The 24,350-nt window shown below is 44.1% G+C and overlaps 1 protein-coding gene across 13 annotated transcripts in view; it reads right to left on the bottom strand.

The window, feature by feature from the left end:
- The window catches only part of WDFY4 (WDFY family member 4), a 410,290-nt gene that overhangs the window by 324,618 nt on the left and 61,322 nt on the right, over positions 1–24,350 (bottom strand). For 11 of the 13 annotated variants that reach the window (XM_049854909.1, XM_049854915.1, XM_049854918.1 and 8 more), the window contains exons 9-11: positions 23,663–24,115; positions 19,097–19,201; positions 16,754–16,944 (exon numbers count right to left, since the gene is read on the bottom strand). In XM_049854909.1, the coding sequence (XP_049710866.1) occupies positions 16,754–16,944; positions 19,097–19,201; positions 23,663–24,115 (749 nt within the window). Of the gene's footprint in view, positions 1–16,753; positions 16,945–19,096; positions 19,202–22,196; positions 23,269–23,662; positions 24,116–24,350 lie in introns of those variants that run through there. The other 2 variants (XM_049854917.1, XM_049854916.1) reach the window with 2 other exon arrangements.

Genomic DNA, 24,350 nt, shown 5'->3' with positions numbered 1-24,350 from the left:
CTCAAAATCAGTAGGTCAGACAACAGACTGCTGGCTCATGGGCTGTGGAGGCTGATGAATCCAAGATCAGCAGGCTGCTGACTCACACAGGCTGAGGCGGCCAAGGAATCCCAAGATCAGCAGGTAATATGTTAGGCCGCTGGCTCAAGTCCCAAGAACCAAAGGTCGGATGATGAGAGCTGGATGCAGGATCCAGAGCAAGCAAAAGCCAGTGAACTGTGGTATAATGTCCATATATATTGGATGAAGACTACACTCCCAGAAACTCCTCTTGCAACTGATTTGCTGATCACATCAAATCATATCATGGAGGTGATTACACAATATCAAAAAATGGAGGGTAACTATATCATTACATAACTGCCAAATTACATCATTATATAACTCCCAAACCACTGAGAATCACAGCCCAGACAAGTTGACACACAACCTTAACCATCACAGTCCACCTCTTGTCTACTTGGCACCTGTACACATCTCCTTAAGCCAGTACACATCTCTTTAAGCCATACAAAATTTCTAAATAGAGACAATTACTAAATTATACTTGTGCCTAACATAATACAGCTAACATACGTATAACCGAAAATGCACTAGCCCCATTTACATTTTAGATTTGGTAAGTGATGAAGAAAAAAATATTTAATATACACATACAAAGAAGGAAGACTCATACCCATTACTCATAACAAATCCTTATTTCTGAAACTGGTCACATGGTTGTAACTGGCATTTAGAACTACCTTGTTCCACCACTCATTCTGTATTCCCTTTACCCTTGGCAAGCACTTCAGCTGGTCACCTTAGCCTGGTGAGGTGACCCAAAACTTCATTTATGAAGAGTCTGGGCATTAGTAGTTATGTTGGAATTGGGTTGCTGTAGTTTTCCATTGACTTTAATCACAGGGCATGGTAGTACTAAGAGACGTCCTAAGAGGTCTCCTTTAATCAAACGTACTCTTCTTTACCTCCATCATGTAATGTTAATATGATTTCCCTCTTTGTAATCAGGATGAATCACACCAGCTGTAAAAATGGTGTGAGGTGGCATCTGACCTCCTCTAACTTCACAAGCAGGAAGGAGAATCAAGATCAACAGCCCAAGGCTAATTCCTATGAGGCAGAGGTCAGACATGCCTCCTCTCGCTGCCATCTTTATCAATGTGGACACCAACCGTCCCTCCGACAGCGCTCTCTACTTCTCTGCTGGGTTTGAGAACTCATTGCAATGGCCACAGAGAACTCACAGACCATAGTCACGATTATGGGGTTTATTAGGGAAGGAACAGTTTACAACTCAGGCTCAGGAACGCTCAGGATACAGTTCTTCCATCAGGACAGCCTCTTTCTGGCCATGCCACAGGCACACATCTCCCTGACCCCTCAGCCTCTGCCCCACTCAGGGCCCAGTGTTACAAAGCTCTTTTAGTTCCTGCCAATAAGTCCACGGAAGCATCCCAGGTACTTATCTTTCTCACTCCATGGGCCAGGGAGCTCACTGTGCTGTCTCCTGCCAGTCTCTCTTCCCACTGCCACTTCTTTCCATCTTCAGTATTACAGTTCTCTCTGTCTCCTGGTACCAGGAGTTTCTCGGCCCAGGAATCCCAGGTCCAAAGGACATGCTGGCTCTTCTTCCTTGGTGGTGGGATCCTCTCCTTTCCTGCCTCTGAGATGGGTCACTTCCAGCCCAGTGGGATGGCAAAAACGGACCAATCCCTTTAGTGGGCCACAATAACCCTATCTTCGCAGTCCCTTCCAATCACCTGGGTGGGAGTTACAAGACCATGGCAAGGAAGGCCATACAAAAGAAATTCATTGCACTGCACCAACCAGTACAGTAACACCCTTCTTTGCCTGTTGATCCACAGGCATGAGGAGCAAAAAGTGGCTGGGTGGTATGCTTAACTTTCTGTTCAATGGAACCAGAATTGTGTCTTCTGGTGAGAGCATTCCTCCCTTTGAAACTAAACACTTCTAGATCTACAATGCATAGGGTCATGGGAACAAGAAGCAAAAATTTTACAGAAGGGTCACAGGGGTAATAGTGAGTGGTAGCACCCCCATTTCCACCCCTTGATGCTGGACCCATGAATCCTGGCTATTGGAGAAACAGCACCACATATTGAATACTGGTTTGGAGCACATACAGCCTCCTGGAGAACACTGCCCAACCTTATGAGGTATTGCCGCCTAGCTGGAGCTGTAATTGTGTCTTTAGAAGTCCATTCCATTGTTCTACCAAGCCAGCTGCTTCAGGATGATGGGGAACATGGAAAGACCAGTGAATTCCATGAGCATGGGCCCACTGGTGTGCTTTGCTGTGAAGTGAGTCCTTTGATTCAAGGTGATGCTGTATGGGATACTATAATGGTGGATAAGGCATTCTATAAATCCACAGATGGTACCTTTGGCAGAAGCATTGTGGCAGAGAAGGCAAGCCTGTATTCCAGTAAAAACAAAATGTTGCCCTTTCCATGATGGAACTGGTCCAATGTAATTACCTGCTACCAGATTGCTGGCTGATCACCTCTTGGAATGGTGTCATATCGAGGATTCACTGTTGGTCTCTGCTGCTGGCAGATTGGGCACTCAGCAGTGGATGTAGCCAAGTCAGCCTCGGTGAGTGGAAGTCTGTGTTGCTGAGCCTATGCATAAACTCCATCTCTGCCACCACGGCCACTTTGTTCATGAGCCCATTGAGCAATGATGGGAGTGGCTGGGGAAAGAGGGTGACTGGTTTCTACAGAATGCGTCATCCTATCCACTTGACTGTTAAAATCATCCTCTGCTGAGGTCACCCTTTGGTGAGCATTCACATGAGACTCAAATGTCTTCATTTCCTTGGCCCATTGACATATCTCTTCCACATAAATCCTTGTCTCCAATTTTCCAATCATGTTCCTTCCAAGTCCCCGAGCATCCACCCAAACCATTGGCCACAGCCCATGAATCAGTATACAATTGTACATCTGGCCATATCTCCTTCCAAGCAAAGTGAACAACCAGGTGCATGGCTCTAAATTTTGCCCATTGGGAGGATTTCTCTTCACCACTGTTCTTCAGGGAGGTTCCAGAAAGGGGCTGTAGTGCTGCTGCTGTCCACTTTCGAGTGGTGCCTGCATAGCATGCAGAACCATCTATAAACCAGGCATGAGTTTTCTCTTCCTCAGTCAACTGATCATAAAGAACTACCCATGAGGCCTTAGGTTCAAACTGGGAGATGGAAGGTAATGTGACAGGAGTGGAGACCATAGGTATTTGGGCCACTTCCTTATGCAACTTATTTCTGACTTCAGGTCCTGCTTGAGCCTGATCTTGTATATACTGCTTGCATTTAATGACGATGTGCTGCTGTGCACATCTGACTTTGTGACTCTGTGGGTCAGACCATACCCAGTTCATGATGGGCAGCTAAGTTAAGGTTATCTTAATTCAATTACGGGAGTTCCCACGGTCAAATCTGACTTACATAAAATAGCAATCACAGCAGTCTTCAAGGATGCTGGGGCTGCCTCCACCATTGTAGTAAAATGTGTGTCCTCTAGGCATTCCATGTGTGGGTCTGCAGGTCTAACCTAATAAATCCCCTCTAACATGCCAATTTCTTAAGCCTTTGGTTACCTTCTTCTACAGTATGTCAAGGCAGGTCTACTACTTCAACTTGATCTAGTATAGGCCACTGTGTAATCCATTCTTCAGTGACGTAATCAAATAAACTATTAGATCCTTTCTTAACCTCTTGAGTTGAAACATTGAACCTGTGCTTAGTGGGCCCATATCAATAAACTCAGATTGATCCAACTGTATGTTCTTTGCACCACTATCCCACCCTTAAAAGCAATTCCCACACATATTCCCCAGGTTTCTGTTTGTACATATTAGAAAAGTCAAGCAGTTCTTTGGAGTATAGCATACCTCTTCCTGGGTGCACTTTGTACTTCACCTTTTAGGGCTCACTGGGGCTGAAGTCTAGTTATAGGTCTAAAAGCAAAACTGGGTAGTGGAGATGTGTTTTGAGAACATTCAGCAATGTTTTGTAAGGCATCTGCCTCAGGCAATGCCCCAGGCAATGACTCAGACGCCTCCCCTCACCATGACTCAGATGTGCTGAATGCAATATCTCAAAGGCTTTTCAAACACAGCTGGGTTAATCTCATCAGTTGGGAGGCAAGGGTTTAATGGTTTTGTTGGCAGGAGGGATTCAATGGAATTTAGGGGCTCAGTGTCCTCAGCTTCCTGATTATCTGCCCATATGTTCCCATCCCAAGTTACAGAATCACATTTCTTCATAATCAATACCCTGACTTTAACTTCAGATGTCATTTGAGGTTAGGAATTCAAGTGGCATTGTAATTCAGCCACTCTTGTGATAAGACTCTGAATTTGATTTTCAGCAATATGAGCTTTGTTACTACAAGAAATAAGATTTTCTTTCAGGGCACAAGCAGCAAGTTTGAGGGTTTCTTATGTGGCACTTGAGCTTTAACTCTGAAGCCCTAAGCTCATCTGTTTCTTTCACCAGTCTGTCTAGTGACAGTAGTTTCAGCCAACCATTTTCCTTATACTTTTCATTCTGACAAAAATTGTAGAAAAATATCAAACACATGATCACCCAGAGCCTTGCCTCTCATCACTACTTGATCTATTGGTGGTGATATTTTGCATATTTCTATTGCCACCTCGTGCCATGGACTAGCAGTGTCCTCTTTATTACTGGAAGCAGAGTTATCAACCTTTTATGACTGACCAGACTTAAGAATGAATTTAGACAACTCATCCTTACAATTTTGTTTCTCTAGAATCACTCTCATTACCAAATGTCTTAGGCTGAAAAGTCTCAAGTCTGTAGATCAAGTGTGAGGCTGTAGGCTTCTCCTGACTCTCATAGCTGCAGGGGCTTACGAACCCAAGATCAGCAGGTGATACGGTAGGCTTCTGGCTCACAGGTTGCAGAGGTTGATGAATCCAAGATCGGGAGGTAAGATGGCAGGTCACTGGCTCAAGCCCCAAGAACCAGAGGTCAAATGATGATGAGTCAGATGCAGGATCCAGAGTGAACAAAGCCAGTGAACTTTGCCAGAATGTCTATATATATTTGATGCAGGCCACAACCCCCAAAACAGACCCTTTCAACTGACTGACTACACACAACCGTAACCATCACAGTAAGAAAAAAAGAGAAGCTGATCCAAAAAAGAAAAACTTATTATGTTTAAATGTGGGTAAATCTATTTTTATCTGTGCGGGCTAATCTTGCTGTTCCTACTCACGAGGCAGAAAAGAAAGCCGTGGACCTGAGCTTCTGTTTGTGCAATTTAAGGAATTAAATAGGAAATGGTGTCCAGAGAAAATGATCTCAAACATTTTGAAACTGAAAAAGTGACTTATAAGTGGGGAAAAAAAATGCATGATTGAGAAGTGAAGTTTCCGTTGGTAAAAGTATAAAAAGTCCTGTGTGTCAGGTATAGTGCTGACTAGGAGAGAACCTTGCTGGAACTTTCTGAGTGAGGCAGAGGGAGAAGCTGGAGGCATGCCTAGTAGCACACCCAGGGCTACTTTTCTTTGCAAGGATGTTCTTGTTTCTTTCCCCTCTCTTCCTGCACTACTTTAGCTTCCTGCACTGAGAAGTCGGGAACTGAAGCTCTAAGTGCCCATCCCTACCACTTTACTTAGGAAAAGTTGAAAATGATGTGAAGGAAAATGTTCTAGAAGCACTGGGGTGGGCAGGGCATTATTTAAATAAATAAAAAAAAAAAATTTTTTTTTTTTTTTAATTATTAAGCAGAGGTGAAGTCAAGTACAGGAAAAGAAAAAGGTACCAACATTAGTTAAACAATTGGCTGATTAGTTATTTAGAATGAGTAAAGTTGAATTTAGAAAAAAAAATGTGTCTTTGAGGAAATAAATACCGTATAAAAACTGGGGGGTGAGGGTTGCATGGAAACCCCAAATGAGCTCTCCCTCCAAGAGAGGCCCAAGTGTCCTGGCCTTCCCACTCTGGAAAATCAGGGCTTTGACTCTTAGAAAAAGTGATGGTGGAATGGCCTGGGTGTGGCAGATAAACTAAACCAAACCTGTTGCAGTCTAGTTAATTCCGGCTCACAGAGTCTGCATGTGTGTCAGAGTAGAACTGAGCTCCATAGGGTTTTCTTGGCTATACTCTTTATGGAAGCAGATCATGGGGCTTTCCTTCTATGGAGCTGCTGGTGGGTTCATAACACCATCCTTTACATTAGTAGTATAGTGCAAACCATATAGTGCAAACCATATAGTACAAATCATCTGCACCATCCAGGGACCTCTCCACTGGCATCAAGTTGATTCCGACTCATAGCTACCCTAAAGGACAGAGCGGGACCGGCCGATGTTTCCTTCTGTTGTACGCAGGGTCACGATGAGTCAGAACCGACTCGGTGTCACCTAACAACAATAACTAACAAGGCTTTCTTGGATGTGGTGGATAATTAATCTAAATCTAAGTAAGGCCTTTGTTACCACGTAACTGAGGATAACCGCAGACATAACTGGGTAATTAAGAAGTAATTGCGGGCCCGCACAGGAAGCCCAATTCCAGATCGGCCCATTTGGGATTTTGATAAAACTGTCACCCACACCAAGCCATCTTTTAAGACCACAAATAGCCACATTTTCTGGAAGGATAGGCTGTGGTTCATTTCTATGGTGGCAGTACATTACCCTAGAATACAAAATTGAGGGCACAGACAGGAAATATTTTTGCCCATTCAAAGGTTAATAATTTTTACACAAGAGGTTTCTCTGACTACTCTGTATATCATTCTTACTTTTCAAAAAACTATACAGTACAGCATTCCTATTGGATAATATGTAAATATACCGAGAATACAAAATACATCAAGAATAAGAAGTAAAATTGCACCTGAAATGTATTCTAGCTCAATATGCTGGGTTTTTGTTAACAGGCTGATTCTTGTAAAACCCAGAAAATGATGTGAAAATTATATACAAAAAAAAACCAACCCAAACCCAGTCCATCCAGTAGCTTCTGCACATGCCCAAACTAAACCCGCTGCTGGCGAGTCGACTGTAACTCAGAGCAACCCTACGGGGCAGATTAGAGCTGTCCCGTAGGGTTTCGAAGGAGTGGCCAGTGGATTCAAACTGCCAACCTTTTGGCCACAGACCAATTAAATTGATTCCACTGAAAATTTAGGGGTAAAATTTTTTAAATGTCTAATAATTTTTATGTTAATTTGATTGTATTTTCTGACAATCTTGAAATGTTGGGTTCATCTGATAATAAAGTGATGAAAATCTTTATTTAAGAAGTTCTTATGCCATGTTGGAGCCCTAGTGGTGTAGTGGTTAAGAGCTCGACTGCTAAGCAAAAGGTCAGCAGTTCAAATCCTATGGGGCAGTTCTACCCCGTCCTGTGGGGTCGCTGTGAGTCAGAACTGATCTGATGACACCCAGCAACAACAACTTGCCATGCTAACGCTTTCACATAAAAGTGAAGAATCTACAGACAATTTTAAATAAATTGTAGATAAACTGCATTTAGATAAATTGTATTTTTCTACATTTACTTATTTATTATTCATATAAATTGCATGGGACTCCATGTAAGATGCAGGCATCTCATGTGTGTGTATATTAGAGAGTACTTGGTTCTTGTGGTTTCATTCGTAGGCTCTTGGAGACAGTTTAAGTTGTTTTTCCTCCCAGATATTTAACACTCTAGTGAGACAGGAAAGGGGGTTATCTGGGCAGGCACAATTTGGATCAGTTCCAGGATGCTCAAGACAAATTTCAAAGAGAAAAAATAGAAGAGAAACTTCCAATTAGAGTTTAGGATGACAGTCTACAGCATGGTACAAGGAAGCCAGTGGACCAAGAAAAAACTGGCAGCTCACAAGAAAAGGTGAGGGAGGCTCGCAAGTAAAGCCATATAGAGACTTACTACAGTTACAAAACCAAAAACCCAAACCCATTGCCGTCGAGTCGACTCCAACTCATAGTGACCCTATAGGACAGAGTAGAACTGCCCCATAGAGTTTCCAAGGAGTGCTTGGTGGATTCGAACTGCCAACCTTTTGGTTAGCAGTGGTAGCACTTAACCACTATGCCACCAGGGTTTCCTAGTACAGTTACAAGTAGCAGTTAAATATGAAATCATGCACTTTTTAAGAGGAAGGTAATTTTTCAGCTGTATCCCTAAAGTGCTCGTATCCCAATGTTCACTAGTGTTCATCTGACACAACATAATACGTGCCCTTCCCACCCAAATTTTGCTCTCTACCACTGTACTTCCACCACCCACCTGTCAGTTTGTCCTACTGTGGTGGCTTGCATGTGGCTATGATGCTGGAAGCTATGCCACCAGTACTTCAAACACGAGCAGGGTCACCCCTAGTGGGCATGTTTCAGCAGAGATGCCAGACTAAAACAGACTAGGAGGGAGGGCCTGGTGACCTACTTTGGGAAATTAGCCAAAGAAAACCCTATGAATCATAACAGAATATTGCCCAAAATAAAAACCAAACCAAACCCGATGCCATCGAGTCGATTCTGACTCATAGTGACCCTACAGGACAGAGTAGAACTGCCCTATAGGGTTTCCAAGGAGCGGCTGGTGGATTCAAACTGCCTATCTTTTGGTTAGCAGCTGTAGTCCTTAACCACTACACCACAGTGCTGGAAAATCAGTCCCCTAGATTAAAAGTCACTTAAAATACACAGTGGACACAACAAAGGACTCAAGCATACCAAAGATCATGAATATGGTACAGGACTGGGGAATGTTTCCTTCTGTTGTACATGGGCTCACCGTGAGGCAGAACTGACCCTACAGCAACTAATGACAATACCGTGCGCCACTACAGAAAACAAGGCTGCTTGCCAGGCAGGCAAGCCCGTGTTTGAGACAGGAGAATACAGGCAAGCCTGGACTGCTGTGATACAAACAGACGAGGATTCTCTCAAAGATGAAGAGAAATAGTGACAAAGGATGCTTAAAGGGCTCCCACTGACCCCTCTATGACATTTTGAGAAGTCAAAATATAAAACAAGGATTGTAGTAACTAGGAGAACCTACAAAAAGCAGAAGGCCACAATTACGGACAAATAATACAAAGTGAGGTAGAAAAATTCACCCTTATCAACATAGGTCAATTGACCTTTTCTCAGTTACAGAAAAACAATACGTAGGACTTATGGTGGTTAGATCAGCGGTTACCCACCACAGATCAAGAGACAACTGTGTGCAATTGGCATAACAAAGTTTATTAAGAAAATGACTGGGGTCTTAAAAGCTAGCAAGTGGCCATCTAAGATGCATCAATTGGTCCCAAACCACCTGGAGGATGAAAAACACCAAAGATACAAGGAAACTATGAGCCCAAGAGACAGAAAGGGCCACATAAACCAGAGGCTCCATCAGCCTGAGACCAGAAGAACTAGATGGTGCCTGGCTACCACCAATGACCACCCTGACAGGGAACACAACAGAAAGTCCCTGATGGAGCAGGAGAAAAGTGAGGTGCAGAACTCAAATTCTAATAAAAAGACCAGACTTAATGGTCTGACTGAGACTGGAGGGACCCCAGAAGACACGGCCCCCAGGCCCTCTGTTAGCCCAAAACTGAAATCATTCCCAAAGCCAATTCTTCAGACAAAGATTGGACTGGCCTATACCACATAAAATGATGCTTGTCAAGAGTGTGCTTCTTAGCTCAAGTAGACACATGAGACTAAACGTGCAGCTCCTGTCCAGAGTTGAGATGAGAAGGCGAAAGGGATAGAAGCTAGTCGAATGGACAGGGGAAATTTGGGGTGGAAAGGAGGGGTGTGCTATCACATTATAGGGATAACAACTAGAGTCACATAACAATGTATGTATAAATTTTTGTAGGAGAAACTAACTTGAACTGTAAACTTCCATTTAAAGCACAATTTAAAAAAGAGAGAGAGAGAGAGAAGACCGTGTGGAAATCGAATTGTCATTTTTCTCTTTGAAACAAACTCAGCATCAGAGCTGCCCAGTAAAGGGTCTTCATTCAGTCACAGGCTAGACCTCAGGGAAACGGATGTTCCAGAATGCCAGAAACCCACCCACTAAACTGGAGGCAAAAATAAAACACTGAGGATGCCTCGGCCGTGACATGGCTCTCCTCTCTGGTGAGGGCCTAACTCATTCTTAATTGGCTCAAGAGCAAGGAAAGATTGATATTTGTAAACTTGTCCTTGAAGAGAAACACGGAGCTTGTTAGAGTAGATCCTTCCAGGCGGGTGATGTTCAGTAAATGTGGACGCTGATGGTGTAGCAACAGCTGAGCTTTCTAGACTGGGAAGCCCTTTGTCTACGTAGACAGCATCACGAGCAGCTGCTTGCCCGTCCTCAGCCCCAGGGCCTCTGGGAGGCAGGAAAAGCTATAGACAGCTGTGCTGGATCCAGGCCTGTCCTGGTGAGCAGCTCACTCCCATCCGGGCACCATTCCTCTGACTGAGCTGGAAACCTGCTCTAGCTTTGGAGTGTGTATGGTGGCAGTGGTCTCTTCCTGTCAGGAAACAATCCACATACAAAGTTACACACCACTGCGTGGCGAAGCAAGCAGTGCATTGTGGGACTCTGACCTGTACCTGGTCATGTGACTCGTGCTATGAAGAATAAATAAATCACAGAGATGGGAAATCTTAAGCTGTGGCTTCTTGGGAAGGCATGCTAACCTGTATAAACTTGTGAGCGCTTTTAGTGGCTTCTAAGACCACTGGAAAAAAACAACAAGAAAACAGTTGACATCAAGCCAGCTGAAACTCGTGACGACCACATGTGTGCCAGAGTAGAGGTGTGCTCCGTAGCGTCTTCAGTGGCTGGTTTTCAGATGTAGATAGTCCGGCCTTTTTTCCAAGGTATCTCTGTGTGAACCTGAACCTCCAACCTTTGGGTTAGCAGCTGAGTGTTTTAACTATTTGCACTACCAGGGACTCCAAAAACTACTAGGAGATTCTTTTAGGCAAATGGAATGAAGTTCTTTCATTTAGCACATGACATACAGCAAAACAAAAGCCAAAACGGGAGATTGATTAAAAAAATAAAACTAAATAGATTATAGGCAATCATCTGAGTGCTCGATGACCCCTAACTCCTCCCTCTTCCCTCAAGAAACCACCTTCCAGTTTTCCAACTTGATCCCAGATACTGCTCAAAAGAATTCTACCACTCAGAGAGTATCGGAAGTAGATATTTTATAAAGCAAAACAACTGTCCACATTATAATATGTGTCTCTCAGAGGGCCTGTCCCTCTGTAATTCCTAGATTGTGTATTTTCTTCTCCTCATGTTGGGAGGGAGGGGAGGCAGAAGAAATGGCTGCCCTTAATTGTTGCTTTGTTTGATTTATTTAATTTAGAGTCATTATCTAAAATGGGAATAATCTCATTAGAACTTAGACTGCTCTATTATTTCTTGGGATGGGGTTAATTTCATATTTGTAGAGTCATAAAGTAAAGAGTCCAAAATCCAATCAGAAAGCCTTAATTTCCTAGCGACTAAAGGGAAACATTTCCATCACAAAGGGAAATGAATACGGTGCTACGTCGGGAAACCATTTATCAGGGACTGTGGGCCTGGGAGGCGGGTCTCCATCACCGCCAGTCAGCTTCGCATGATCATGCGTCACGGGGCCTGGCAAGTCCACAGACGGGAGTAAATTTAATCAGCGGAGTCCAAGTAATCAGGCTCCGGTTGACACATTTCGAGAAAGGTCAGCATTAAGCACATTTTCTCATCCTTAACTCAGTTACCATGTCACCATCTCTGAGTTAGTATTCCTGCGGCTTGAATCTATAAAACGGATGTCTGTGGCAAAGCGCTAACTAGGTTACGGCTAACAGGATTTATTTCACATTCTATTATCTGTTATTCCTCATAATTTTCTCTGTGTCTTGCTGGAAGACTGGTGAGGTAATTCAATCGCGCTCAGAGTTGAACGGCTAAGTGTGTATTAGCAAATCAATCTGCATTTGTGCGTAACCCAATCACAGCCCCACCAGCTGGAGAGAGGAAATGCATTTGCCTACATTATGCTTTAGTTCAGTTACCATTTGCCAGAATTAGTGCGGAAGTTAAACATATTGGTGTGGAAGCGCCACTGAGTTTTGGAAACAAATCCCTTAAGTTGGGTGTTAATGGGGGGTTTTGGAATCCTGAGTGATGCAAACAGTTAACACGTTCACTACGAACAGAAAGACTGGAGGTTTGAGTCTACCCAGAGGCACCTCAGAAGAAAGGCCTGGAAATCTACTTTCAAAAAATTAGCTACTGAAAATCCTATGGAGCACAGTTCTAATTTGACATACATGGGGTCACCACGAATTGGAGTGGACCCCCCGGCAACCGGTATTGTTTTCTTACGAGCAGCTGGCTGATTCTGCCTTGGGAAGGGAAACAAGTGTCGGGGGGGTGGGGGGAGGCAAGGTGTGGGTGCACTTCTTAGATAACAAACCTTTATGGGGGTGGGGTACTATCTGGGCCCTTGCCTTCAGGTTCCCATGTTCCAGCACTCAGCCCTGAGCCCCATCTTACATCTTACACTACAGGCATAGTCCCCTGAGCAGAGCCAGCTCTCAACTTCGAAAAAGCGAGATCCAGCTCAAGGCCTCATTTTACACCTTTGTTTATCAAGTTCCAAGAAGTTCCAAGATGATTTAGAACCAGATTCTAGCAAGCATCCATGGTTGCTCATGTGACTCACTGGTGGGTGCCTCGGAACAAGGCTCCTGGCACAATCACTCCCCACCATTGCCTGCCGGAGCAGCAATGTGTTAACAGTCCTGGTGGGAACAAGGCTCATGGGCCCATCACCCCCTGCCATTGCCCGCCGGAGCAGCAACATGTTAACAATCCTGGTCCTTAGAGAGCTGTGCAGCTCCTGGGTACCCCTGAGATGGCCCGCGGTGACTTGGCACCCAGTGAGAAGATGCCACATTGAACACAGGGCATGACTTTGTTAAATAAGCTTACTCAGTATTTCTTACTTACGTGCTCTCTTGATAGTATGGTTCTGAAATGATATTGAATGTGTAAAACACCATAATGACTTCACATTGCTAAGTCTAGACATTCAGTCCTATTACTCAAGGGCTGACATTCCAATAAGGTGCCCTGGACTACAGAGTAGACAAGGTGAGATTCCTGTGAATAAAGCAAACCACTCTCTTCTCTACTGGACACAAAAATACTTCTACTCTCCTAGTCAAGTAAAACTAGAGAAAACAAAACCTTTCTCTCTGTGGATCTGTTTGACTTTGAACATGAAAACGTCAGACACAGATGCGGATTTCTCTTGTTCACCTGACTACCTTGGCCCTGCCTTACCTCTTCCACACAGGACGAGGCAGAGGTGAATCAGCTGAACAGACATATGAGGAAAACTCAGCAAACAGCGTGAAGCGGAAGAGCACTAGGTGTTCAATAACCAGCCTTAGATTCGTACTCAGCCTTGCCACCGAGCAGCGATATGATCTTAACTCAGTCAGAGGAGCTCTCTGGACGTCTGTCTCTGCTGGTAGAATAAGGAGACCAGGCCATGTGAATCTAAGGTCCTTCCCAACTCTAAGCCTTTATTGACTCTTGGTGTATCTCTCCCTGGTTCTCTACTCTTCCATCTCCTTCTCAATCCCCTTACCTCACGTAATCATGAGACTCAAGTCCCTTTCAAGACATGTAGCTTCCCTTTTTGTTTTATATAAATGGCCTTCACTGATTTTTTTGGCCCTGTGATCAAATCAAGGTCCTGGGTGGTGCTAAAAGTTTGCTTTTAACTACTAACCAAAAGGTTGGCGGTTCGAACTCACGCAGCTGTACCTTGGAAGAAAGGCCTAGTGGCCTGCTTCTGTAAAGATTACAGCCAAGAAAACCCTATGGAGCACAGTTTTACTGTGTAATACACGGGGCCACATGAGTTGGAATTGACTCACCAGCAACGGAGCTTTTTGTTTTGTTTGTCATTGAATTGCTGTTTCGGTTTTGCGTCTGTGAAGCACGGTGGTAACTGTGATAACTGTGGGCACGCATGCTTTGTGGATGCGCCTCTCAGGGGGCTCACCCAGGCACTGCAGGCCAGTCCACGGGATGGCAGGGAACACAGCGGACATCAATGACTGCCATAGGCTCACGACAGAAATAAAGCAGGTAAAATAAACCAAACACCAGTCTCCAAATATTAGAATGGTTGGTGCAGACATACACATGGCTAAGCAAGGCTGACGGTTTGGCTAACTTTTGGAAGTCAGAGAAGCTTGATGTTTTTAAGACATTCACCAGTGATCAAGTATGGCCTGTTAGTGACACCTGAGCACTGGTTCCATACGGGTTGTATTGCACAAATAGGTGAGAGGCCACGAGGTCAAATCTCTGGAGGGTATGAGAATTTACTTCTGCTCTTCTCCCAGTCCTCATAAAACATAAGAAAAGGGAAGCTTTTTAAAAAACCCACAAAGACAAAAAAAAAAAAACAAGAGGGGTGGAAAAGGAGCAAAGCAACAAAATTGTGAAAGTTGTGAGGCATAGGGATGGTGGCGATGATACTTTTCTCTATCTTAAGACAATTCGATGATCATTAACAGTATCGTAAATGACAGAATACACACTGCTCTCTGTTACCTGAACATGAAGCCCCAGTCTCACCTTTCCCTTGGCACCCACTGCTGCGGTGACCTAGACGGCCTCCTGTTCCTTTTCCCACTTAACGCCTATGTGACATCAACAGGTGTCAAGTCCTACCAGTGGAGCAACTTCCCTGCTCGGACTAAGGTCATTCGATGCAGTATGTCCAGTTCTGCGTGCCATGGACATGATTTTTTTTTTTTAATTAAAATGTGGGTTATTTTGGCAGGAATGGGAGACTAGAGACCTGCAATAGCAAGGAAGGCAAAAAAAGCCACCTAAAGTACAAGCAGCAGAGGCAGGTGAGACACATGGAAGAGGCATCATGGACAGGTAATCAGCAGGTAACTAACGTGAGAGATGTCTGCTCTGGGAACCTTCCTAGTCATGTACGGCAGTGTTGGTCTCTCCTACTTCTCTGTTTCTGTAGCAGCCTGTAAACCGGGCATTTACCGCACTGCACCGTACCATGGCTTACTTAGGGTAGCCACTACATATGTGCTCCCAGATGGCAAGGCTGTGTCTCATTCAACTCTATGTCCTGGGCATATCAGCCTGGTATCCGCTGGTAGAATAAACCATGACTGACTGGTCAAGGCAGCTGGTTGGCCACCAGCCCCGCTTCCATAGTTTAGTGTTGCTGGGAAGGAGCTGCCCAGCAGGGACTGCATTGCCCAGCACCCCTTGCATCCAGGTGAGTCCATGTGGCTGAGTTCTGCCCAAAGAAAACTTGGCTGGAGTTAACATGCGCCCATATCAGGCCTGAACAAGAGAATGTTTTGTGCAATGCTCCATGCTGTCTTTCCTTCCCTGTTGACTGAATTTGATGTCCAGGTGGCAGATGTCCCCGAGTGACACTCTGATCATTGACTGCAATGTGTGTAGAAAGAAACTGCCATTGTGTTAAGTGACTGAGGATTTTTTGAATCCCTGGGTGGTGCAAATAAGCCCTGCGTGGCACAGTTTGTGCTCAAACACTAACTTAAAGGTTGACAGTTGAAAACCACCCAAAGGCACCATGAAAGAAAGGCCTGGCAATCTTCTGTAAAGATTACAACCAGGAAAACCCCATGGAACAGTTCTACTCTGTAACACATGGAGCCACCATGAGTCGGAATTGACTCTATGGCAACAGGTTAGGGTTAAGGTTAAGGTTAAAAGGTTAAGGTTAAGGTTAGAGTTAGGGTTAGGGTTAGGGTTAGGGTTAGGGTTAGGGTTAGGGTTGAGGTTGAGGTTGAGGTTAAGGTTAAGTTAAGGTTAGGGTTAAGGTTAAGTTAAGGTTAAGGTTAAGTTAAGGTTAAGGTTAGGGTTAAGTTAAGGTTAAGGTTAAGTTAAGGTTAAGGTTAGGGTTAATTTAAGGTTAAGGTTAAGTTAAGGTTAAGGTTAAGGTTAGGGTTAATTTAAGGTTAAGGTTAAGGCTGAGTTTGAGGTTGAGGTTGAGGTTAAGGTTAAGATTAAGGTTAGGGTTAAGGTTAAGTTAAGGTTAAGGTTAAGTTAAGGTTAAAGTTAGGGTTAAGTTAAGGTTAAGGTTAAGTTAAGGTTAAGGTTAGGGTTAATTTAAGGTTAAGGTTAAGGCTGAGTTTGAGGTTGAGGTTGAGGTTGAGGTTAAGGTTAAGGTTAAGGTTAAGTTAAGGTTAAGGTTAAGGTTAGGGTTAATTTAAGGTTAAGGTTAAGGCTGAGTTTGAGGTTGAGGTTGAGGTTGAGGTTGAGGTTGAGGTTGAGGTTGAGGTTGAGGTTAAGGTTAAGGTTAAGGTTAAGGTTAAAAAAAGGTTAAGGTTAGGGTTAATTTAAGGTTAAGGTTAAGGCTGAGTTTGAGGTTGAGTTTGAGGTTGAGGTGAAGGTGAAGGTGAAGGTGAAGGTCAGGGTCAGGGTCAGGGTCAGGGTCGAGGTCAAGGTTTGGTTTGGTTTGGTTTGGTTTGGTTTGGTTTGGTTTGGTTTGGTTTGGTTTGGGTGGTGTAAGCAGTAACACAGTCAGCTGCTACCCCAGAGGCTGGTACTAGGAATTTGGGACTTACTTGCCACAGCTGGTAGCACTTCCCTGCCTTACACAGTGGTTAACGTCTGCTACAGAACGGAGGGAAAGCCAACACAGAGGAGACCTGAAATCACCTTGAGAAGATCCAGTTTCAGCTGCATCTCCCCTTGTGTGGACGAGCACAAGGCGCCCACGACGGTGCTCATGTACTCCTCTGCGTTGATGACGGAGAGCTGCTCCAGGATGCTGAGCGAGGCCCCGCGGTAGCACTGGTCGTCCAGAAAGATCTTGATAAAGGGCACCATGCCGTGGTCTTTCAGAACAGCTGGGGGCCAGACAAACAGTAGGCGCTAGAGCCACAGGGTCTGCATCTTAGTTTCTATCCCAAGAAAGCCTTTCCTCACCGTTCTCAAAGTTTGTCTTGCTATGTATTGATGTTTCTTTTCTGCCCATTAGTAACTTCGTTATGTAACCTATAACTACGGTTAAAATGGGAAGAGGGAAAGAGAAACCGCAGAGCTAAGATTTAAAAAAGAAAAACAGCTTTCTCTTCCAGTGAGAACTCCACTTTTGAAGCAAAAATGTTTTAATTTCCTTTTTTTTTTTTTAAAGAAATCTAAGTCATACGAACTTTCACTAGCTATCCTGCCTTTTATTTCCCTAGTATTCCCTAACTCAGGGTCATGGAAATTCTCTCTTCTTGGCTAAAATTGTTTTGGAAAGCAAACCAGAATTTAAGAACATATTTAATTCCTAGATCATTTTCTGCGAGAGTAAATTAAAGAAATTTGGCTGGTGATATATTTGGTTTAAAAGTTATCCTAAGAATTTCTTCTGCAGTGTTGATATTTGCGGTAGTCACAGGTGGAAAGAACCAGGAAGTACCCTGACCCTTCAAATGGCTTGATGTGGATTTGAGCAGCGGCCTCCGTAAAGCAGGGTTTCTCCAAGCTCGGCCAGGTGCCACCTACAGGCAAATCACCTGGGAGATGTTTTAAACGGCAGATTCCTGAGCTCTGCCTTGACCCACTACTGCTTAACCCTCTGGGAGTGAGGCCTGGAGAAACATTTTAACTGCGCCTCCAGGACATCCTTCTGGAATAATGCTAGAGGCCCTCTGCGACAACGAGTAATTTTCCACATTTGGCGTAGATAAAGGTGCCCGAAATTACCAAGCCCACTGCTGTAATGTTGTCGGTGCATCTGTTTCATGTTATAATATATATGTGTGTACGCCACACGTGTATACGCCACACGTGTTATATATACGTGTATACGCCACACGCGTTACCTATGTGTGTATACGCCACACGTATTACACATGCGTGTATACGCCATGCATATATCTATGTGCGTTTGTTCTATCTTTGTGTGTGTGTCTGTGTACATATATGTGTGTGTGTATATGTGTGTGTGTCTGTGTATATGTATGTGCGTGTTGATATATACGTGTGTATGTGTGTGTCTGTGTATATATGTGTGTGTCTATATGCATGTGTGTGTATATATATGTGTGTGTCTGTGTGTATATATATGTGTGTGTGTCTGTGTATATATGTGTGTGTGTATGTGTGTGTGTCTGTGTATATGTATGTGTTTATGTATGTGTGTGTGTCTGTGTATATGTGTGTGTGTATATGTGTGTGTGTCTGTGTATATATATATGTGTATATATATGTATATGTGTGTGTCTGTGCCTGTGTATATATATTTGTGTGTGTATCTGTGTATATATATGTGTATATGTGTGTGTGTCTATGTACATATATGTATATGTGTGTGTATATATATGTGTGTGTGTCTCCGTATATATATATATGTATATATGTGTGTCTGTGTATATATATGTATATGTGTGTGTGTCTGTGTTTATATGTGTGTGTGTGTCTGTGTATATATATGTGTATGTGTGTGTGTCTATGTATATATATATGTGTGTCTGTGTCTGTGTATATATATTTGTGTGTGTATCTGTGTATATATGTGTGTGTATATATATATATATATGGCTGGTGGCCACACGATCTTAGGAAGCGAATGACATTGGATGCATGGAGCTGCTACAGCCTTGATGGGCTGGGAGTGCATCAGAACTCTGTCTCTGAAAAATGACTTGCTTCCTTTGCCTGTATTTCACTCTTCTGATTAAAAAAAGTAATCTATAGTTGGTGCAGCAGGATATTAATATATATTTTTCTTGAAAAAGGAGGCTCTGTGGTCTCATAAATTTAGGAAATGCTAGATTAAGCATTGTTTTTTGCTCCCCAACATTGTTTAGCAACCTTAGGAGCAAAAAGTGTCAACCAAGGGGTCTACCAGTTTGCTGATGTTCACTGTAAGTCAACCAGCAAATGGACATTAGCCACACTAGCGTGAGCTATTCCACAGATAAAGCCTTTGAACACTGGTTATAAATAACCGGGGACTAGTTGGTGCCTTACCAAGTAGTAGCAAGGTGCATTTAGTGCTATCCTTACCTGCATTCCGAACTGAGCCTTCAAGAAGCGTAGCCACAGTCCTCAGCATCAAGCAGGTGAGCTCTCTTTCTGGATCCTGTACGCCGGGGATGAACTCTGTGTTTCCTGTGATATTTAAGAAACAATAAAAAAGTCTTTTAAAAGTACATGTGGTGTTATGGATTGAATTGTGTCCCCAGAGAGGTTTTCTGAAGTCCTAACCCCTGTACCTATGAGTGTGACCTTGTTTGGAAATAGGGTCTTTGAAGATGTTACCAGTTAGGTTAACACAAGATCATACTGGAGTAAGGTGGGTCCCAATCCTCTACAACTTCTGTCCTTAAAAAGGAGAGCAGATACACAGAGACAAGAAGACAGAGGAAGGACACCATGTGACCCTGCAGCTGCAAGCCAAGGAGTGCCTTGAGCTACCAAAAGCTAGGAGAAAAGCATGAAACAGACTCTCCCTCAAATCCTCAGAAGAAATCAACGTGGCCGACACCCTGGTCTCAGACTCCCAGCTTCCAGAACTGTAAGACAATAAATTTCTGTACTTAGCAGCCACCCAGGTTGTGGTATTTTGTTACAGCAGCCCTAGGAAGCTAATGTGTGTGGTTTTACTCAAAATCTCTGACTTTAATAGCTTTCAATCCTCTTATGAAAACATGAATATAATGCTTCCATTAGTTGGGAGTGTGCATCCCAATTCACAAGATGTAACCCAACCATCCCCTACAGAATGGGTGATCCAATGTGAGCATATCAGAATCCCGGGAACTCTTACTGTTAGAACCCAGATTCCTGGGTCCCATCTCCAGAGTTCTGACTCCACTGATCTGGTAGGGGCTAACTAGCTTCCAGGGGATGGTGCTGATCAGAGGACCATGCTTTGAATACCACTCTCTATGTGAAGTCTGAAGTCCTGCCTCCTTGATTTTCCTCTGGCCACTTTTATAGTTTGCTATTAGCACCTTGTAGGGTGGACTGGCAGCTCACGCTGGAGTCATGGAGAAGAGAGAGACAGTCTGAAATAAACAGCTGTCCCCACTAGATCCATGAGGGCAAAGCCAGACTTCCTGTGTTCACCACGGAATCCCAATGCCAGAAAAAGTGTCTGACACAAACTGAAAGCTCAACACATATTTGGGGAATAAATAGATCAATGAATGAATGAGTAAAAAGTAGAACTTATTAACCAGGAGACAAAATATCTAAGAAACAGAGAGAAACATTTAACAATAGAAAGCATAAAGACTGGAGCCATCAGCTCACCAAAATTTCAATTCTTCTGATAATGGCCATAGGATTGGGATTGGATTCAAAAGCAAGTCAATGTTAGCTGTGTTATGGATTAAGTTATGTCCCCCAAAAATATATGTTGTAAATCCTAACCTCTATGCCTGTACTTCTCACATACTTTGGATGTGCTATCAAGAGGGACCAGTCCCTGGAGAAGGACATCATGCTCGGTAAACTAGATGGTCAGCGAAAAGAGGAAGACCCTCAATGAGATGGATTGATACAGTGGTTACAACAATGGGCTCAAACATAGCAATGATTGTGAGGCTGGTGCAGAACCAGGCAGTGTTTCATTCTGTTGTACGTAGTGTTGCTGTGAGTCAGAATCGACTCTATGGCACCTAACAACAAGAGCATGCCTGTGGTTATAATCCCATTTGGGAATGGGCTGTATTTGTTATGTTAATGAGGCAGGATTAGTGTAGGGTATATCTTGAGTCAATTTCTTCTGATACATAAAACGAAAACCAAACCAAACCCATTGCTGTCAAGTCGAATCGAACTCATAGCAACCCTATGATAGCGACTCTATGATAGCGACTCACAGGGACCCTTTTGAGATATAAAAGAGATTAAACAAGTGAACAGAGCAGAGTTGGGGGAGATGCCAAGCCACATGAAGATTACCCAGGATTAGAAGCTCAAAGAGACAAGGACCTTCCCCAGAGCCATCAGAGAGAGAAAGCCTTCCTCTTAAGCTGACACCTTGAATTCAAACTTTTAGCCTCCTGAGCTATGAGAAAGTAAATTTCTGTTTGTAGTATTTCTGTTATAGCAGCACTAGATGACTAAAACAGGCTGCTTTTTGGAAATGAATAGTGGGGATAGTTGTACAACATGATAAAAAGCAATAATGTCACTGAATTGTACATATAAAAAAGGTGAAATGGCAAGTTTTTTGTTATGTATCTGTATTCACCACGATAAAACTTTTAAAAAAAAATCAGAAGTTGACAGGGGCTTAGAGGGAGCAGAGAGGGATGACTAGGTGGAGCACAGGGCGTTTTTAGGGTAGTGGAACAATGCCGTAGGGTGCTATAATGGTGGGCACATGGCATTATACATTTGTCAAAAATTCATAGGACTATACAATACAAGGAATGAGCCTAATGTAAACTATGGCTTCAGGTAATAATAATGTATAAATATGGTTAACTTTTTTATGGTTAATTAGTTATAACAAATGCATCACACAAATGCAAGACGTTAGTAATAGGGGAAACTGTGGGTGGGGGGGTAGGATAGATGGGAACTCTCTGTACTTTCTGCAAATTTTTTCTGCAAATCTATAAAAGTACTGTAAAAAATAAAGCCTATTAAACAACAACAAAAAAAGCAATACCCAATTAAGATAGCACAGAAACACTGGACAAAAAGGCTGTGTAAAGACTTCTCAGTTAAATGCCAAGGGAAGACAGGAATAAAATATGTTAACTTCATTCCTGGTAGGATTTAAGGCAAGAGGTTACCAAGCAACAGAAAGCAGAGATGACAACATACTCTCTGGGACTGGCCCAGCGGCCTCCCTCAGTCCTCATCCTATTGCAAACAAGACCAGGGAGGCCTGGCTTGTCCCTGACCTCCCTAAGGTATCTAACCTCCTCCTGAGTGTCCAACTCAGTCTCCTCGGCAGTAGCACAGAGCCTACAGGGATAAAGCGGCAAATATTTGAGCACCTTGATCCTGGCACAGCAATGGATGCTTTTCAGGTATTACCTTATTTAATTCTCACCACATTTCCAAAATGTAGATATTATTACTCCCATTTACAGAGGCAGGCACAGGCTCAGACAGGTTAAGTAAGCTGCTCAGGGCCCCTCACCTCCTGAGTGACTCAGCCAGGATCCCAGCCCAGGGATCTCTGGGTTTCATGCCCACATTCTCTCCTTCAGCTTCTTCCTCTAGAGAGTTACAAGAAGCAGACAGATGAATGACTTTGGCTGTGCCTTAAATAGAATTCCAAAAGCAGTCAATGGTTAAAGGGCACCCGGCCCTTCCAGGCAGTGCATACAGAGAAGAGGCAGGAAGCGGGGAGGGGCCAGTGGTCAGACACATGTGTCAGGCATCTCTCCTCCAGGCTGGCATCCCAGAAGCAGGTGTAGACAGATTGAAAGGAACCCAAAAGGGACTTTACACCCTCCCTCCCATTTGAAGCTCAGTGGCGATGAGTGTTTCAGAGGACTACATGGAGTCCCCGGGTGGTATAAACAGTTAACACCCTTGGCTGCTAACTGAAAGGTTGGAGGTTTAAGCCCACCCAGAGGCACCACGAAAGAAAGGCCTGGCAATCTACTTCTGAAAAATCAGGTACTTAAAACTGTATGGGACACCATTCTACTCTGACACACAGGGGATCACCATGACTCAGAGTCAACTTACTGGTGGCCCCAGCAGGATGTATGGCACATGGTTGGTTAGGCAGCCCAGGCCAGCATCCTACATCGTTCTGTGCTCCTGCATGGATGGGAGGAACCCTAAATGCCCTGCAGGGGAGGCAGAGGTCACTGAGGTTGAGAGGAATGGGGGTAGAGGAGAGGTAGGGTCGAGGGGACCTTGCCAAGGAGACACAGTGCACAGCCCAGTAGGTGTACAGGGCCTGGCCAAGACTCAAAGGGCAACAAGACCCTGGTAGTCCAGACTCCAAGTAGAAGACCATCAAGCCCCAACTGCACTAGATGAATAAGGTGACTGTCTCCCAGTCACCCCAGCAGGCCCCAGAGAGTCCCAGGCCTCTTCAAGCTCCCCTCCTTTTTGTATCACTGAGGGCTTGTCTGGCTCTCTGATGCCCCCCTCCTCCATCTATATACCCAGGCAATATCTGGGGCAGGAGATTTCTGAACCCAAGGAACCTGTTTAAAGTGACACTCACCTCTACATGAGAAATACCGGGTCAGTTATAGAATATAAAACCAAAAAAAAAAAAAAAAAACCCGTTGCCATTGAGTCAATTCTGACTCATACCAACCCTATAGGACAGAGTAGAACTACTCTATAGGGTTTCTAAGGAGCAGTTGGTGGATTTGAACCGCCAAGCTTTTGGTTAGCAGCTGTAGCCCTTAACCAGTATGCCACCAAGGTAGGAGGCACCTTTTCTTTGTACCTCTGAGAAGTAGCTCTGGGAAACATGTGCTTCCAGGGGTATCTTCTTTGGCCCTCACAGTGCCCAATGACATGGGCACCATCATTGTCTCTGTTATGTTGATATGTGGAGGGGACATACAGACCCAGGCCTGGCTAACACTGACCCCCAACCCATTTTCCCACCCTCCTCGTGCTCCTCAGCCACACCTGACTTCCTCATGATCTTGGCTCGCTTCCGCAGCTGGGCCAGCAGCAGGCCCAGGAGCCCTGAGTCCCGGAAGATGTCAGTGAATAATGGGTCCCCGCCTGTGATTTTGTGGATGCTCTGCAGGGCCACAAGGGTACAGGGTGACTCAGGGCTCTCCTTGATCAGGCGCTGAACCTTCCGCAGGATTTCATGTGGCACGTAGTACAGCTCAAACACCAGAGCCTCCAGCAGCTGGAAGAACTGCATCTGCACTGGGGCCGGTTTCAGGTGCAAGAGCTCTACAAACTGTGAGATAGGCTGCAGGGTCCACTCCAGCAGGAAAAAGTTTCGTGCGTTCCAGTTCCACAGCGTTCTGATGACCGACAAGACTTGTGAGCAAAGGTGAAGGTCATTGGCTTTGAGGAAGACATTCTGTAGGACTTGGAAGGCCTGAAGATTCTTAACAGTTGCCCCTGAAGATGATAAATAATAATGATTTTGAAGGTCATCTTTCCTGCCTACGTCTAGAAATTAGGTAATTACATTCGAAGGTTGTATTTTCTAGCTCCTGGGGATAAATGTCTATCAGAAAAGTCAACTGCCCAGGGCATGAGTAAAACTAAAGCTACTTTGCCCAAAGTGTGGTGGTGTCTAATGAAGTACTTGAAATGTGAGGTTTGCTGTATGTGTAAAGTACACACTGGATTT

The sequence above is a fragment of the Elephas maximus genome, chromosome 16, assembly GCF_024166365.1.
Source record: "Elephas maximus indicus isolate mEleMax1 chromosome 16, mEleMax1 primary haplotype, whole genome shotgun sequence".
Taxonomy (NCBI): domain Eukaryota; kingdom Metazoa; phylum Chordata; class Mammalia; order Proboscidea; family Elephantidae; genus Elephas; species Elephas maximus.
The sequence above is the reverse complement of the archived record's forward strand: the minus strand, read 5'-3'. Positions and strand labels throughout refer to the sequence as shown.